The sequence below is a fragment of the Zalophus californianus genome, chromosome 13 (assembly GCF_009762305.2).
Source record: "Zalophus californianus isolate mZalCal1 chromosome 13, mZalCal1.pri.v2, whole genome shotgun sequence".
Classification (NCBI taxonomy): domain Eukaryota; kingdom Metazoa; phylum Chordata; class Mammalia; order Carnivora; family Otariidae; genus Zalophus; species Zalophus californianus.
The window spans coordinates 82,254,928-82,272,136 of record NC_045607.1 but is presented as its reverse complement, the minus strand read 5'-3'; the positions used below and the strand labels follow the sequence as shown (position 1 = coordinate 82,272,136).

At 40.7% G+C, this 17,209-nt stretch overlaps 1 protein-coding gene across 10 annotated transcripts in view; it reads right to left on the bottom strand.

The window, feature by feature from the left end:
- TRPM3 (transient receptor potential cation channel subfamily M member 3) overlaps nt 1-17,209 on the bottom strand; it is an 822,204-nt gene that overhangs the window by 239,182 nt on the left and 565,813 nt on the right. For all 10 annotated transcript variants that reach the window (XM_027615317.2, XM_027615327.2, XM_027615328.2 and 7 more), the window contains 2 exons: nt 16,018-16,222; nt 2,262-2,475 (listed from right to left, as the gene is read on the bottom strand). In XM_027615317.2, the coding sequence (XP_027471118.1) occupies nt 2,262-2,475; nt 16,018-16,222 (419 nt within the window). The remainder of the gene's footprint in view (nt 1-2,261; nt 2,476-16,017; nt 16,223-17,209) is intronic.

The window sequence follows — 17,209 nt, the reverse complement described above, 5'->3', positions numbered from 1 at the left end:
GACAAGTTGCATTTAAAGAAGATGCAACTTCTAATCCATTAACCTCCCTCTGAAGTAATCATTTTTATAGACGCAAAATATTTTCTCTAAGAAAAGCTGTGTCCACTTATCACAATTCCACCTATTTCTCAAGGAAAAATTCACACCTACTGCCATCTCCTATAGGAAAGCTGAGTTGGATTTGATTTTTTTCTCCCTTTGAGCGGGATTGCAGTTTGCGTATCTTGAATCGCTCAGTATGTTATGTAACATATTCTTCCGTGAGTCACAATCACACGTGAGGGTAAAACTCCTTGTGGGGCAGGTTGGGGGGGTCAGTGTCTTACTTCACCTTTGCGTGCCTGAGGTGCTAGCACAGAGTAAGGGCCCAACACTGCACGGAACTAAGCACACAAAATGCACCAGGCAATTTAATCATGGGAGAGGAGACACATGTGTGAATCATGCCATTCTGAAATATTCGTAAGATCAAACAGAAAGACCCTCCTTTAAAAAAAATCAAATAAAAGAGTGTAAATAGCACTAATCCATACTGAGCCATGCTGGCGGTGTTGATTAGAATATCAATTTCACTTGGGAACTTTTCTAGGGCTCTTCTAAGATAAAGTAATGGTAAAAAAAAAAAAAAAGTAAATACAAGAGTTAAGCTGGGAATATCAGTGTTCATTCCCCCCCATTTATATGCAAAACTCCTTTCAGGGCCCATTAGGGACAAGTTTAACTTCATGGTATGCCCTCCATCAGCCACAATCCTACCTTTACCTCTTACCTAATCTGAGACGCCACCATTAGAACCTCACTTTGGGTATTGGATTGAATGCTAGCCTGGGGCGAGGCAGAGATGAACTCTTTGGTTTACAGTATTCATGCTGTTACTTCTTCCTTTGATACTGGGTGCATTTCATAAAAGAAGAAAGGTAGTAAAGAACGTTCCGAGTTCCCAGAAACAGAAGATTGTTAAGAGTTTCTTTTGAACCTTTAGAAACCTTTGAGTGGGTCTGTAGATGAGGTGCAGGGGATGCCAGGAAAACACAAGACCACAAATACTCATGCGTGAATGAGGTCGCTACACTGAATGAAAGCTGGAGCCTAAAGCCTGAACAGCCACTGAAAGATAATTGCTCTGTAGATATTTGATTATTGCCAGATAAACAGTAAAGAGCTGACTGAGCAGGTCACTCTAAGATCATGTCAGTTTACAGACTGAGTCACGAATCCACTGAACAATGATGAGCATGTGCAATCTGCAGCGTTCACTGCTGAAATGCGCCTATGGAGTCGCATGCTGGATGTTCACAAATTCTAGGTATTGGGGAGAATTCTGAGTGCAGGTCTTGCTCAAATATTACCCAAACTGCACACAAATGAATAAACAATCTTGAGATAACACCTTATTTAAAATTAGTTGGCCAGGTTTATGCCCAGACTGTTCCCCAGCTCCAAATGTGTGCGGGCTGCACAGACTCAGAGCCTTGAACCAAGTTTAAATGAACTTACTGCAGTGTTCCTGGTGCATTTCCAATCGGCACTTCTGACTCAGGCTGGGGGAATACGTCAAAGCAATTTAGAGGCATCCATTCCATTATCTGTTGCCCATTAATAATCTGCTGCATGTAAGCACTTTACTGTAAGTGGGTTTGTGAGAATTGATTTGACAGCTTACCTGTATCACAATATAGAGAAACTCATTTGGCAGGAGAAAAAATTGTTTGGAAATCAGAGTGTGATGTGTCTTCTAATGGTGCAGAGTTGATTTAATAAAATATTTTAAATAATAAACACACAATACTCCAGACTTTGCTGTCACAATTTATGTCCCAGATGTAATGGGCATTTTACAAAAATTAAAGCTATTTGCCTCAAACTTAAAATCACTTAAAGATCAGACACAGAGCTTCCAATTTAGAGCAAAGGTTATTCTTTAAAAAATTACTGGATGCTTATCTGGCAACCTGAGGTATTGAAAATATCCTGTGAAATTCCATCAGTCATGTTTACAAATTCTGTAGAGTCAAGTATTAAATAGCCCAACCTGTTTCTCAGGTGTGCTTAATTCTTCCTGGTTGAGAACTACCTGTATGGTTATCATGCTGGTCACGGAGGGCAGAAGTATCAGAGGATGGAGAACCAGTGAATATGGACACACGGGGATGAGAGACGAGGTGGGGGAATACAAATATATTTAGCTTTAGGAGAAAATGGTCTTAGTTACAACATTCTTGTGGCCTTAGGTTGCCTTTCTCTGTCCCACTTCCAGTTACCTGTGTTAACCCCTCCCGTGAATATCCACGCTCCAGTTGTCATGGCCGCTTTGATGAGACCCTTCCCAAAGACTTGCTTGAGTTTTGGTTGGAGTTCAAAGTTCTGCAGGCCCCCATGCACGGAGATGAGAAGCTTGGGAAGCTCCAGCTGCCATTCCTTGGTCATCAGGTGCAGAAGGAGATCAGGTTTTGTATCAAAGGATACTCGCACATACTGGAAGAAGAAGGGTCACCAGTTAGGAAGACAGGGCAGGGCTGCTAGGGGTTGGGGGGGGCCTTATCTTTACTGATTGGAACGATGTGTGCAGTACTTGAAGAAAACCTCTCATATGAAATCTGATTTTTGAAAAAAGGCAAATCATTTTCTTTACCAAGAGAGTCTTCATTTGATGAAGGGATTCCCATTTTTAAAGGTTTTATTGAAATTGTGATTTATTACAAACTTTAAAATGGTTTGATTTTCTAAAATGCAGTGCAAGCCAGCTTTTCCCAGTTATGTCAACTGGGCCTGAATATCACTGTTTCTGTGACCCTGATACTTTGAGCAGTTTTGAAAAATTCTGCAGTTCTACCTAATGTAATGAGAATTTTAAAACCAGGTAACAACTGACTACATTTATTTAATCTATAATAACTGCATATTAAATATTTCTTAAAGAAGACAAGTGACAAAAGGCATGCCAATCATTCCTGTAGAATAATCGAAAAAAATTAAAGTGTATATCAGATTTCAAGTTATTAGCAGATGCACCTGGAAATAAGTATACTAAGTATATATAAATGAAATGCCACAAATACATACAATGATAAACATGTATATAATCACATACATACTCATTTAGGTCTCAGTTTAATTATATAAAGACTTCCATCTTTATCTGGAAACAAATTACTGGGCAAATACATTTGAAAGCCTTTTGAAATGCATTGCTGAGCGGGCGTGAAAAGAGCCGATATTCAGTTTCCCAAACAAAGTAGAAGCTGGAACCTCAGGAGACAAGGAAGGACCAAAGCAGGCTTTGGACTTGAGGGTTTCTCCTAAACCCTGGCAGACGTGGGCATCTGCTTTACTGGCTTTATGCAGTGCGGACAAGTTTAATGCAGGAACCCCATGTAAGCTGGGATACTTCAAAAGGCTCCATTCTCAAGTGTAAGGAAGAAAAAAGGGAGCAAAAGTCTGATGTACAGAAGAAGAGAGCAAGGAAGTCTGCCTGCTTCTACCTTGGTTCTGAGTGGATGGGGAAAAAAATTCCCCTCTGATTATTTATAAACCAGGGGGCCCTCACAAAGACTTTGATCCACATTCACACTATCAGTGTGGCTTGAAAAACACCAGAGTCTTTGATTTAAAATGGTTCTGGCTGGGTAATGGCTTCAGATAATCAGCATAAGCAAATGCAAATCCTCTGTGGAGGAATGAGCCCTCACTCTGGAGCTCAGATAGTTTCCATGGGAAAATAAACATTTCATAGAAAAAAAATAAAATCACGTCTTATATAAGGAAATCCAGCAGTATGAATGAGAACCAAAAGAAATAACAGGTAGCAGAATAAGATCCTCAAAGATATTGAAATATTCAGAGAATATAAAATAGCTATATTTAATATGTTAAAAACACAAATGAGATTATTGAATGTATCAGTAAGGAATAATAGGCTATGGGGAATGACCAATACTTTTTAAAATTATTATTAACATATAATGTATTATTTGTTTCAGGCGTACAGATCTGTGATTCATCAGTCTTACACAATTCACAGCACTCCCCATAGCACATACCCTCCCCAGTGTCCATCACCCAGCCACCCCATCCCTGCCCCCCCCCCCCACTCCAGCAACCCTCAGATTGTTTCTTGAGATTAAGAGTCTCTTATGGTTTGTCGCCCTCTCTGGTTTCATCTGGTTTCGTTTTTCCCTCCCTTCCCTTATGATCCTCTGTCTTGTTTGTCAAATTCCTCATATCAGTGAGATCATATAATTGTCTTTCTCTGATTCACTTATTTCGCTTAGCATAATACCCTCTAGTTCTATCCATGCCATTGCAAACAGCAAGATCTCATTTTTTGATGGCTGCATAATATTCCATTGTATATATATACCACATCTTCTTTATCCGTTTATCTGTTGATGGACATGTAGGCTCTTTCCATAGTTTGGCTATTGTGGACATTGCTGCTATAAACATTGGGGTGCCCATGCCCCTTCAGATCACTACTTTTGTATCTTTGGGGTAAATACCCAGTAGTGCAATTCCTGGGTCATAGGGTAGCTCTATTTTCAACTTTTTGAGGAACCTCCATAACTGTTTTCCAGAGTGGCTGCACCAGTTCACATTCCCACCAACAGCGTAGGAGGGTTCCCCTTTCTCCGCATCCTTGTCAACATCTGTCGTTTTCTGACTTGTTAATTTTAGTCATTCTGACTGGTGTGAGGTGGTATGACCAATACTTTTGAAAAAGAATCAAAAGCAACTTCAAGAAATAAAAAAGTAATAATTTAAAGAAAAATACAATAGAAAAATTAAGCTACAGATTAGACACGCTAATGAATAGATCCAGAGAAATCGACCACACGCAGCCTAGAAGGACAAAGGAATTAAAAACGGAAGCAAAGTCGAAAACCTTGGAGAAGATGATCTGAATTCTAGATGGAAGTAAAAGAGATAATGGGCAAGAAGCAATACTCGAACAGATGCTGGCTGGGAATTTCTTAGAAATGTTGAAAGATACAGATTCTCAGATCCAGGAATGTCAATGAATCCCAAGCAGGATAAATAAAAACAAACACCACTCAGAGACACCTCACAGAGAACACCAAAGGGAGGGAAATAAAAAAACCTTCAAAAGCTGCTAGAAAATAAGACAAATCACCTACAAAGAAACAGTCATTTAAGACAGAAGGTCTATTCCTCAACAGCAAAAATGGATGCCACAAGCCGGTGTATTCAATGTGCCAAGAGGAATTATCTGTCAGTGTAAAATTCTATATTCAGAGAAAATATCTTCCAAAAATGAGAGCAAATTATAGACATTTTCAGACTACCCAAACTGAAAATTTATCTCTAGCAGACTTCCCTGAAGGAAATTTTAAAATATATATATATATATATAGCAGGGAGAAATTACATGATCCCAAATGGATGATCTGGGATACAAGAATCACTAACAAAGATATTAGCAAATACACGGTAAATCTAAAAAGGCACTGGGTGTAGAATATAAATGATGATAATATCTAATTTATGGTGGGAAGGTATAGAACTAAAGCACTGGACAATACAGCATTTAACTGGGTGGAAGTTAGCAGGATGAAAGCATTCTAAAGTCTGTATGTTGCGTGGGAGAGAAGAGAAAGGTACTGATTAACTCTGGAATTTGTTAAGTATTAATGTTGAGGTAGCGTAACCACAGAAAGAATAGAATGGCATGTAACCACACCAACATATGCTTTTGGATGTATAAACAAATAAGGTTATGCAGGAGGTGACAATTTATTGGAATATTTTTGGATCTAGGAGTCCCCATTGTTGCAAAAACCTCAGAAATTGTCAATTCTTTTGTTAAAATGCTTTTTAAATATACTTAGCTGAAATGAGAGGCAAAGTAGAAGAAAAAATGAAAGCAGCTTGACAACATAAACTGCATCATCAAGAAATACCAAAGAGCTAAAGTTTCCTATATATATGTATACTAGAAATTCAAAGAGGTGTTGGAATCTAATAAGCTGGTTCTGTGTTAATTTAATCTACGGAGCAACAATCAATTTCAGAATGGAAAGGGTAAGGGTTGGCAATTTTAGCTAAGTGCATTATACCAACAGAATTTAACTAGAGCTCACAAGATGAAAAGTGGCATATTTTGTGCACAAACTTTCATGCAGAGGGCAAGAACTTTCCAATAGGTATCCACAGAAATTTTCAATAACAATGTGCATTTTTGTGCCACGCAAGGAGCCTTGGGGCTGAAGAGTGGGCACTGTAGTGGTAGAAGCAAGCACAATGTTTCTTAAATAAAGGCTATGTTATTATCTCTCTCTATTGTTATATTTATTAACTCATTGAGCGACTCTAAGAAAAACATCTAGATAATAGATGCTATAAGATGAAAGAATAAAATGTTTTCTGTGCCTGTGCACTGTAGTTAAAATTTGGCTGCCCCACTGAATTTATGTCATTTTGACTAATTTCAGAAAGGGATATTTAGTGAGATAAATTAGGGCTGGGACTCCCAAGGCTTCCAAACTATACAAACCAAAAATGCTTAGTGTGGGAGATGGTTAAAAAAAAAAAATTGCTTTTTAAGTTACTGTTCTCTCCTTTACACTCTTATACCTTCAAAAAAGAAAAAAAAGAACCCTAGGAAAGTGACAAAAAAAAAAAAAGAAATCTACTGAATGTGTTAAAATTCCTTTTGAAGCAGCCTAATCTTTTTCCTAGTTAAGAAAAGCCTGCTTGTGATCACAGAACTCTTGTTACTCTGAGTGCTCTAGTAGGGAATGAATGACCTTGGATCACCTTGTCCCCAGCTCTGTCTTACAGATGGGGAAACAAAGGCACTTGCTGTCCAGTCTGTGTAAGGTCACATTGCTGGTGGGCCCTCTTCACATATTTCTCTCTGCTCTCAATTTCTTAATTCTATTGAGAACCGCCCCCCCACCCCAAGCCCCATACCAAGACCTTTTTGTATTTCCTGTGCCCCAGCACATACATTATCATGACTCCTCCCAGTAATGAGGAGGTTGGTGTCATCCACATTTCACTGCCGGGGAACAGAAAGGATAAATCAGGTTCTCAAGTTCAACTGATAGTTAGTGGTAATGACAGGGTCCATAGCCCAGGTTTGCTGACTCCAGAGTCCTTGCTCTTGACCTCAAAGTAAAAATGCCCCTCTCTTCTTCTCCTTTTCTTTCACCTATAAGCCGTCTCAAAGTTCTAATGACCCATCAGCCTCCAAAAGGCTTCTCAACCCCATACCCTCACCAAGACACCAACAGACAGAGTTCTTTCTCCCATTCCTTTTTGATCCCATTATTTCTCAGTTCAAAGTGTTACATTATATGTAAACTCTCATTCTGCCGGTCCTGGTCCTCCCTGCTTTGGCTTGACCCCACCTAGAGGTGTTACCCCACTTCTCTCCGTATTTGGCTAATGCTGTTCCCTAAGTCGTAGACTACCCAGTTCCTCCCTTTCTTGTCTACAGAAATCATTCTCATCTATCAAAGGCTTTTACTGACTTTTCCTGAGAATCCAAGCTCATATCAATGCAGCATAACTCTTTACCTAACCCAGCTGGATTTTTTTTTTTCCTGGTTGTTTCTTGTACTTGTCAGTTCTATCTGCCCACGTCATAGGATCTTTGAGGGCAGGGACCATGTTTGACCTGACTGTGATTTTTGATAAAACTTTCGTATTGGCTACGAAGTAGTCAATCTTAATGGAAGGGAACTTAGAGGTATCTTAGCAATCATGGGACCTAGAAATCATCAAGTTCAATTCTTCTGCTTTACAGGGAAGGACAGGGAGAGCCAGGGAAAGTGAGTGACTGGGACCTCCACGCTAGCTGTCTAATAATCAACCACTCATCTAGTTCATGATTAAAGCTACTGGTGCACTGAAAACTCTCGGTGGAGCTGTGTTTCTCAGAATTTAATGTGCACAACTCACCTGGCGACCTTGTCAAAAATGCAGGTTCTGATCTAGTAGGTCTGGGGTGGGGCTTATGGTTTTGCATTTCTGACTAGCTCCCCAGGGACCACATGAGAAGCAAAGATTACAACTGTTCCCCAGACCAAAGATTCTAAGTGGTGTCTTGTGTTTCTCATTGGGCCAAAGGATGGGAAGAACACTCAATATTTTACGTGAAACTCACAGAGAGGAATGGGGAAGATACCGGAGGAATTACTTAGGTGACAATAAGTAAGAAAACACAGCTATTTTCAGCTACCCAAATTATCTCCAATGACCTAAATCCCTTGGAGAATAAAAGGCAAGATTTTTTTTAAAGGAAGAATTTAAATAAATCTATTAATTGTTTTTGTTATTGTTATGGTTTAGTAACTCAAATGATTTGGGGGATAAGAGGCTAATTAAAACAAAGGGATAAAATGACATTTGACAGTGATCTGAAGATGTCAATTTTTAAATTATATTCTTATACCCATAAAAAGCAGGTTAGTCAGGAACTCTCCAGATGCTTGTAATATAACAGCTAACTCATGAGCCGAATCAGCAGCTTCAAGGTCATAAATGGCTGTCCCCGGAGCAATTAATAAGCAGTCGATGTGATTTGAAATTAGGAGCTATTTTGGTTGTCAAGATAAGCAATTTTGACCGTCCACCTGTGAGCTCATTGATTGCTAAGGGATCACCTTACAAATAACAAGAAATCTTCCTGATGGGTATACTACATTTTGTCACCTGGGCAGTACCCTGATGTGGTGAAATGTGTTTCCATTTATAGATTTTCCAGTCATGAGCAGCATCACACTCTAGCATCAGGCACGGGCCCTGTAAGTCATTTGGCCAATTTGCACACCTTCTCTTATGAAATGGGGGTGATCCTGACCACCTCACAGGACACAATGAGGACTAAACTGTGGAAAATCCCCTGGTATGGCAGAAAAACCAATACGTGAAAATTGAATGAAGGTTACAAACACTCACCTTATAAATGACTTCTGTGTACAACAGGATCCAAATAAACTTGCCTTTAACTCTTTAGCGGATAGCTTAAAGGAGCACTTTATTTCTCAGCTCTGAGTTATCTGGGGAAATGACTGGTGCCAGTGTTTATCTACATAAAAGTACCTGTCGAGAGCAAAAATACTACCTTTGCTCTGGGCTGCCTAACCATTCTTCACCCTTAGTTCCTCAATTTATAATTTCTAGAGATAAACTGAGCTCAAATAAGTTGCCCATGCCTAGAATAATCTTTTCCTTTCTATCCTTAGCACCCCTGCTGGGTAGTGGAAAGCCTGTGTGATGAGCTAATGACATCCAGAACAGCACTTCAAGAATGTTCTATATAAAATAGGGGTTCGCTCTGGTTGAAATTGTCCTATTGGATCTGTTCTTAGGTGCTTTTGAGGCCAATGCATACAGCATGATTTTCACAAAGAACACACATTTTGAGTTCCATACCACAAACTTGTAAGACTCTGATAGAAAACTAGGGATTTCTTTTGCTCAAATGGCACAGGGCTTCGGTAGCTGACGCTTGAGTTTTTGTTCTGCCTGATGCTAAAGGTCTTTCTGTGTAGCAGGTGACTTCACCGGAGTTCTTTCTAAAGCCACTCTTACTGCTTTGTCAGGAGAAACATTACTATTCACTTATCAAAACAGGACTTGACTTTACCCATGGGCCTCCCTTTGTGGGTCACAGGTGCGTCAGAGACTAGACGATATGATTCTGACTTTATAACTAACCCAGGGTGGGCAAAAGCTCTGTGTGTGTGTGTGTGTGTGTGCGTGCGTGCGCGCGCGAGAGAGATTCATTACAACTTAGGACAGGCTGGGGTTGTTTAATTAAAATATAATAAAAATTCTGGACTGGATTGGAATTCTGAACTTGAGAGTTGGTGGAATAATTTGGCTCTGATAATGAATGAGTCACCTCTTCAGCCCTAAATTTTTATTCCAGTAACTTTGCCCGGCTTTTTAAATGAAAATGTAAAAGAACTGCAGAATGATAAATCTGGCTACGCTCCTGGAAATGGGTAAATCCTCTTTCTAATACTGTGAAGTTGTCTTTAATTCCTGGAAATTATCAGTTGGTATTTGTAAGTAGTGCTTGTTTAGAGTAATGGTAATACCACTGCTAACTCTATTTGAACACTTATTTTGAATGCTTTGCTTCCGAGGCTGTAGGGGGACATTCGGCCCATTTTCCTTTCTGTTGAGAAATGTGATAAGCATCATTTCACTTTTTAAATTCTTTGTAGCCACATTTTTAAGTGAGTACTTTTAATTAAAGCTGCGGTGAAGGATGACACGTCATATCAGACTGCTAAGACAATTTTGCTGGTACCAGCTTTCTAAGTCCCTGGAGTTGCTAGTTCTGCAGCAAGAGTTTAATACTTATGGTGGTTTCATGCACGTAAAAGTTCCCTAGAAGGAAACTACTTGGAGAGCAAATGTGTGGTGTCACTGGTGATTGCATTCCTAGTTTGTTGACCCACAAAACTTTGGAAATGAAAAATGCCATTGCAATTTAGTCTGTATTGCTTTTGTGATTCCTTAGCGTTAGATACCAGGTACTTCCAGGTGACGGTTGCTGGCTGAGAAGCCTAAACTAAAGGTTTAGAAATATCAAACTCGATTGAGCATATAAATAGGTCATGGGGGGGGGTACTCTGCATTTTCTGCCAGAATTATTTAGCGTAAAATTTTCGAGAGGCAAAGAGATGGCAATTTTCTAAAGGCAAGATGGGTTTCTTCCCTTCCTTTCCTATAGGTCTATGATTGGGACCAGAAGTTTAAGTGATAAATTCTAGTTTTATTCTCAGTTTCAGAAGGGCCTCCCAAAGGTACTGCTAATTCAGTGGCCTAAAGATTAAAAGGCAGAAAGTAGGAATCAATGGAACAAATACCAAACCCCTCAAATACCTTACCATGCTTACGGAAAGCTGCTTAGTTAGCCAGTGTCTAGGGATTAGCTGTTTTATTTTGTGAAATGGGATTCATTTAGTTTTGTATTTGCTATGTGTCAGTCAGTGATGAGTCTCAGATTAAATTTGCATAATTCAAAGAAAGACAATAAAAAAAAATCAAATTCAATCCCATAGCATTTTAAGAGTCTAAGACTGTAGATGACGTGCTACCAACAGACTCCCTGACCCCACCTCCATCCTCCCACTGAGAATGCTCAGCGTAGAAGGCTTTCATCCCGGCAGACTCGATGGTTAGAGCTTTAAGTGTGACAATGAGGCAGAGGAACAATTACCTAAATTATATAAAAACTATAATAAGGGGCTCAACCCGATCTAATAAGCAGAGTGAATAGCAAGGGAAAACCTGAAGATAATTATGTGAATGACTTGAGAGGTTTAAATACAAGTCCTTAATTAGGTTATACTTACCTGGTCCACAAGTCAGCTCAGCATTAATTGGAAGAGACGATTTGTAGCAAATAAGATTCTGTATAATCAAGTCCAGCACTGTCCCCTTTTCTAAAGAACTTACAGCTGTAGCCCCCGATAAAGAGTCTTTGAGAGAGGGCCCAGGGTCTGCTGCGGGGCCATCTTGCGACTGCTCTCTAAGTCAGTTTTAAAAAGTTACCTAGAACTCACACTAATAAGATAATGTCTAACCCAGAGCTTTAGTATCTTACTATCTTCTTCCTTGGTCCTCATGTTCTAACTTTTACGAGGCACCTGAATGAACTGCCAGGTCCTCCAATAGCCCAGGAATGGCATTTGGGGCATGCCAATTTGGTAGGACGTGGCTTGGTGCTGAGAGGAGAAGGGAGTGAGGATCTTTCACTCACTGTCAGCTACCAGGGTGTCTCCTGCCCGGGTCATGATTTCTTTGCGAAGTGAGAGGGATGCTGGATCCATTGCTACCACACTTTCCCAGGCTTGTTGAGGCTAGGAATTGAGGACAGAATACCGCAAAGTGCTGGGAAAAGCTCAGAAAATGGCTCCATTAACCTAGGATGTAATTTTGCAAAGCCCTCCTCCTGCTCTTAGCTTTGGAGTTTAATTAACCTCATCAAATAACAGTAACTTTCTAATTCTACTGAAAAGTTTTCAAAACCCTTACAAGACAGCGAGAAATATAATAGTAATTAGCTTCCCCTCAAAACATCTCCTATATCAAGCATACACGACAGAGAAGAAACAGAACGGATGGCGAGTCCTGACGAACTTGGGTGCAAGAATTTATCTTTGTCGTTACATAACCGAGTAACTCTCAGAAAAGAATTTAACCTCTCTGGGCTCCCGTCGCCTCGTCTATAAAACGGGTTAGAGAGACTGAGATGATTTAGTCCTTTTTAAGCCTGGCTGAATGGAATAACCTGGCTCATTTTTAAAATACTTCAAAGGCCCAGGTTCCATCTCAGACCAGTGAGGGAGACTCTCTGGCAATGATTCTTGGCCACGGCATCTGTAGAAGTGCACGGGTCATTGTGATCCTCCAGGCAGAGAACCACTGCATCACTCCCTCCAGTGTCTTTGGTGACCAAAGCTCTGTGGCGTCCCACTGTACTTCCTAGGTGAAGACACACGGACATAATGTTTCTGAGCAGATAAGGTTTCCCCATGGCCCACCACATTTTAATAAAGATTGTCTTTTCTCCAACTGAACCTTCTACCATACCCCAGTGGATTCTGCCTCACATTGTATCCAGACCACAATGGCATTTTGAAGACCCAAGTGCCTCATCTTGGGCAGTCTTGAAGGTAAAAATTAATGTTACATATATATATTTTTTTCTTTTTTTTTAATAATAAAGGTCAAAATTAATCTGCCCTCTAGAGTTCTTTGCTCACTTTGCTAAAAATCATCTCAACTTCCAAATATTCTTGTCAGGAACAGGGATCAAAGACAGTAAGTTATTGACCTGTTTCCCTTCAATCGTGGTGAATATTTAACCCTGCCTTCCCCATCTGAAGACTAACATTCTTTAACAGACAGTAGTTGCTGATTTTTTCCTTTGTCCAAACTGCATGCCAGTTTGTTGGGGAGGGCAAGAAGTAAGGGAGGCCCAGGTTGGCACAAAACCACCACCCCGCCTGATAAAGCCGGACATCTGACCTGTTGTCAGCTCCGCCCCTTGGTCTAGACAGGAGAATCAGAATCATTCAAGACCAGGTATTCAGACAAAATGCTCATTGTCTCTGAATAGCAGGGACTCTCATTGGCTAAATATTTTGTTGTACATACCCCCCAAAAAGAAAGAAGGAAAAGGAAGAAAAAGAAAGAAAGAAAGAAAGAAAGAAAGAAAGAAAGAAAGAAAGAAAGAAAGAAAGAAAAGAAAAGAAAAGAAAAGAAAAGAAAAGAAAAGAAACAAAAAGAAAAGAAAGAAAAGAAAGGAAGGAAGGAAGGAAGGAAGAAAGAAAGAAAGAAAGAAATAGAAAAACAAAAAGAAAGAAAAAGAAAGAAAGAAAGAAAAACAAAAAGAAAGAAAAAGAAAGAAAGAAAGAGAAAGAAAGAAAGAAAGAAAGAAGAAAGAAAGAAAGAAAGAAAGAAAGAAAGAAAGAAAGAAAGAAAGAAAGAAAGAAAGAAAGAAAGAAAAAGAAAACTCGTCCTCGTTTGGCTGATTAGACTCTGAAAGAAAGGTTTTTCCTTGTAGTGTCTGCTTTGAGACCATCAAGGACATGCGAGACCTAATCTCAGGGCCCACTTCATGGTCACACTGCTCAGAAAGGCAGTGCTTAGAGTTTAATGCTCTGCACTTGCTGTCTTGAAATCCTTAACAGTTTTATCCTTGAATCTGTGTTTTGTACATGAAGTCTGATGGGACGGTAGAGCATGCACAGAGGGCTTGGGGCCTCAGTTCACATGTGGTCCACGGTCCCATTTCCCACCTCCTCCTGCTGCCTCCCTGGGACAGGGGATCTCAGCCACCTGCTCTCACCTCTGGTGTCCCAGCCAGCTGAGCCTCCCCAGCCCAATCTCGCCTGGGGAAGAAATGGGGTTTGTGCTCCATCATCACCCTCCATCACTGACTGGGACCTGGTGGCAGGCGAGGGGAGGGGCAGGGTTAGATGTATTTCCTGTAGCATTTCAGGACAGAGCAAGGAAGTAGCTGTCTCTGCCTTAGGCTAGTTGTGCTGTGGTGTGTTTCCTGGGTGAGTTGGTGGAAAGATTCCCCCACAACAGAACCCGAGCATGTCCCACTACGGAGACAGCCCTAGATTGTTGCCTGTCTACTGTGAGTTGGGGTTGTCAGCCATGGCAACGGGGGACTGCCTTCCCTGCCCCAGCTGGGGACCTACATTTTCATTTTACATTGGGATCTAAAATCATGTAGCTGATCTTTCCTAACCTGATTGCTGACAGATAGTTCTGGGTTTCATAGAGCTACGTGGGGCTTGGGGAGGGCTATCAAAGTTCGATGTCATATGTATTCACACTTCCAGAGGAGAGGGAAAGATTTGCCTCTTCAAGTTTTTCCTCTGCTGCTAAATGTCGTAATATACATATATCATATATCAGCCGTGCGACGTGGGGCACAAAGCTCGCAGGCACCATTCAAACACCCTATGACATCACTGGGTGTACCACTCCACAGTGATCATTGCCTAATAAGCCACTTCCTCATCTGTGGGACTTTCTCTCTTTTGGGGGCGCACTTCATTCTCAACATTATCATAGTCTCATCTCCAGTGAAGAGCTTTGTCCCCTCATGGATCCATTTCCATCCCTTTGCTTTTTCTTTTCTTTTCTTTTCTTTCTTTCTTTTCTTTTTTTTTTTTTTTGCAGCACTTTTCTTAAAGGATGAACTTACATGACTTTTAATTAATGCATGGTTCCAGAGGATCCCCAGGGTATATGGTTCAATCCCATACTGTGAATGGGAACTGTGCTGGGCTGGGGACTCTTAATGACTTTGTGTAGGGGAACACATCCCTTGGGTGGATGAGGACATTGCCAAATTTCCATTACCCTTGGTTCTGTACAGGCCAAGACTAACACCCCTCCCCCAGCTTTCCCCCCCAGGCCATACAGGGGGCTGCACATAGCATAGCATCCTCTTCTTCCCAATACACTGCTCAAAATTGTTTTTACTCTAATGTATAGCTCAGTATTGATTTTCTTAGGGGAAAACTAAGAGAATAGCTCAGTCAGCCATTCGTGGTGAAGAAAATCCTGCAGGAGTAGGGGAAGAGAGGGAAAGGGGGGGAGAGATGAAAGAGGGAAGAGAGGTGGATTTTTGCACGTTTTTAGTCTGTGACTAGTGTGAAGTGATTTCCCTTGCATTTTGCAGTATGCTTCTCTAAGCAAAATTTCCTCTCCAAACTCGGAAAACTTCGTGAGCCTTAGAGCGGTCACCTCCAACTGCCCCACCCTCAACTAACTCTCTGTTAGAAGCAAGCTTATTGAAATATAGCATTTCTAGAATTTCCAAAAACATATGGTATACTTTTCTCCTGGAAAAAAATCTGTCGGCCAAGTAGGGAGAGGTTCATGATGAAAGCTGAAATTTAGAAGCAACAACGCTTAGAAGTAAAATCTGTACTATTTCCTAAAGCCTCCATTCCAAACAAAACGCTTTTCATATGGAGCTCTTCTACTGAGAACTATATTGAACACAGCTGCTTGGAGCAAAAGCACTCACTTTAGATGGCAAGACCTCTGTTAGAACAGTCTGGGTTGATCATTTCTACCTTGAATTGAAAGAATGCTAGTTACCAATAGAACAAAACAGAAACCTAAAGGTAAGATTTTTTTTTCCTTTTTTTTTTCTTTTTTACCAAAGGAGACAGAAAAACATGCCCCAAGGGATGAGACCCAGAGAGTAACATAATAAACAGTGGATCACTATAGAAAGCTACTTGTTATTATTAATAATAACAATAGTCACTGCATCCGATAATCATACTAATTATCTAAAAAGTCCTGGGAGGAATTTTCTTTCCCCCATTCTGTAGAGGAGAGCAGAGATGCACAGGGCCAAGGTCATCAGAGCCCCTTGCCCAGCCTGGATCTGGCAGAGGTGGGACTGAGCCCAAAGGCTCAATCTCCAGCTCTTCACCTCTCCTTTGCAGGACGTGAGAAAGAATTTGGGAAGCGACTGAATGGGTTTCTGATTACCATGGCTTTGTTGGAATGGCCACCTCCTTGGAACTCAATGGTCCCAAAAGCATCCGTCGGGCTGAGTTGAGTGTGCTTGCTGATGGACCACTTCTCGGACTGGATGTCATTTCGGGAGAGGCGACTCTCATTTTTCTCATTCTGAAGAACGGAGATACTGGGAGTGAGGCCCACATGCTGGCCGATCAGACGCCCACAGCAACACCTGCATCAGAGGAGGTCAAAGTGAATCCCTTGTATCTGCCATTATTGGAACACCCACCTAAGGGCAACCTGCCAGAGAAATCGACAGACCATAGCCAGTCAGTCGGCTCTTAGCAGAATCCCATGATGTGGCTTTATCAGGCAAATAATGAACTCAGGATTTACTTGACATACAGATTTTCTTTTCTGCTCCTCCTCATTATCCTTTAGCTGGATAAGCTATAACATGCCTCCAGGCCTTCTCCACCCACACCTTTCAGACCTGCCATATTGTTCTGGATCAGAACCTGTGAACAAAAGCCCTATAGATTTTTTTTAAGATTTTATTTATTTATTTGACAGAGAGAGACACAGCGAGAGAGGGAACACAAGCAGGGGGAGTGGGAGAGGGAGAAGCAGGCTTCCCACCAAGCAGGGAGCCCGAAGCGGGGCTCGATCCCAGGACCCCAGGATCATGACCCGAGCGGAAGGCAGACGCTTATCGACTGAGCCACCCAGGCACCCCCCTATAGATTTTTCTACTTCTTACTCCTCCCATCTATCAAATCTTGCATGAAAACCACTGAACAGCTTTGAAGGAAGAATCTTAACATGCACATTTAATAAGAGCTCTCACTCATATGTGAGTCACCTAACTTGTCTTTCCTCAATTGACATTCACTGTCAAATATCCAAGTCTGAGAATAAAAATCTACAGCTTAAGTGTTCCCAAAGAAACGGTGAAAATCCTATTCACAAGATATTTGAAAACAAAATTCACTCCTCACATCATGAAAATGTCCTTCATACTTTTCCACTACCACTATTATTAGTAATAATACCGATACATACCCTTCATACTTTACTTGTATGACTATTATAACTATTAATAATAATATTGTTACATAGTTATCAGTTATTAAACACTAACGATGTCACATTCATTTTATGAGTAAAATATTGCAGTTTTGAAGGTTAGGAAATCTGCTCAAGGTTACACAGCCAGTCT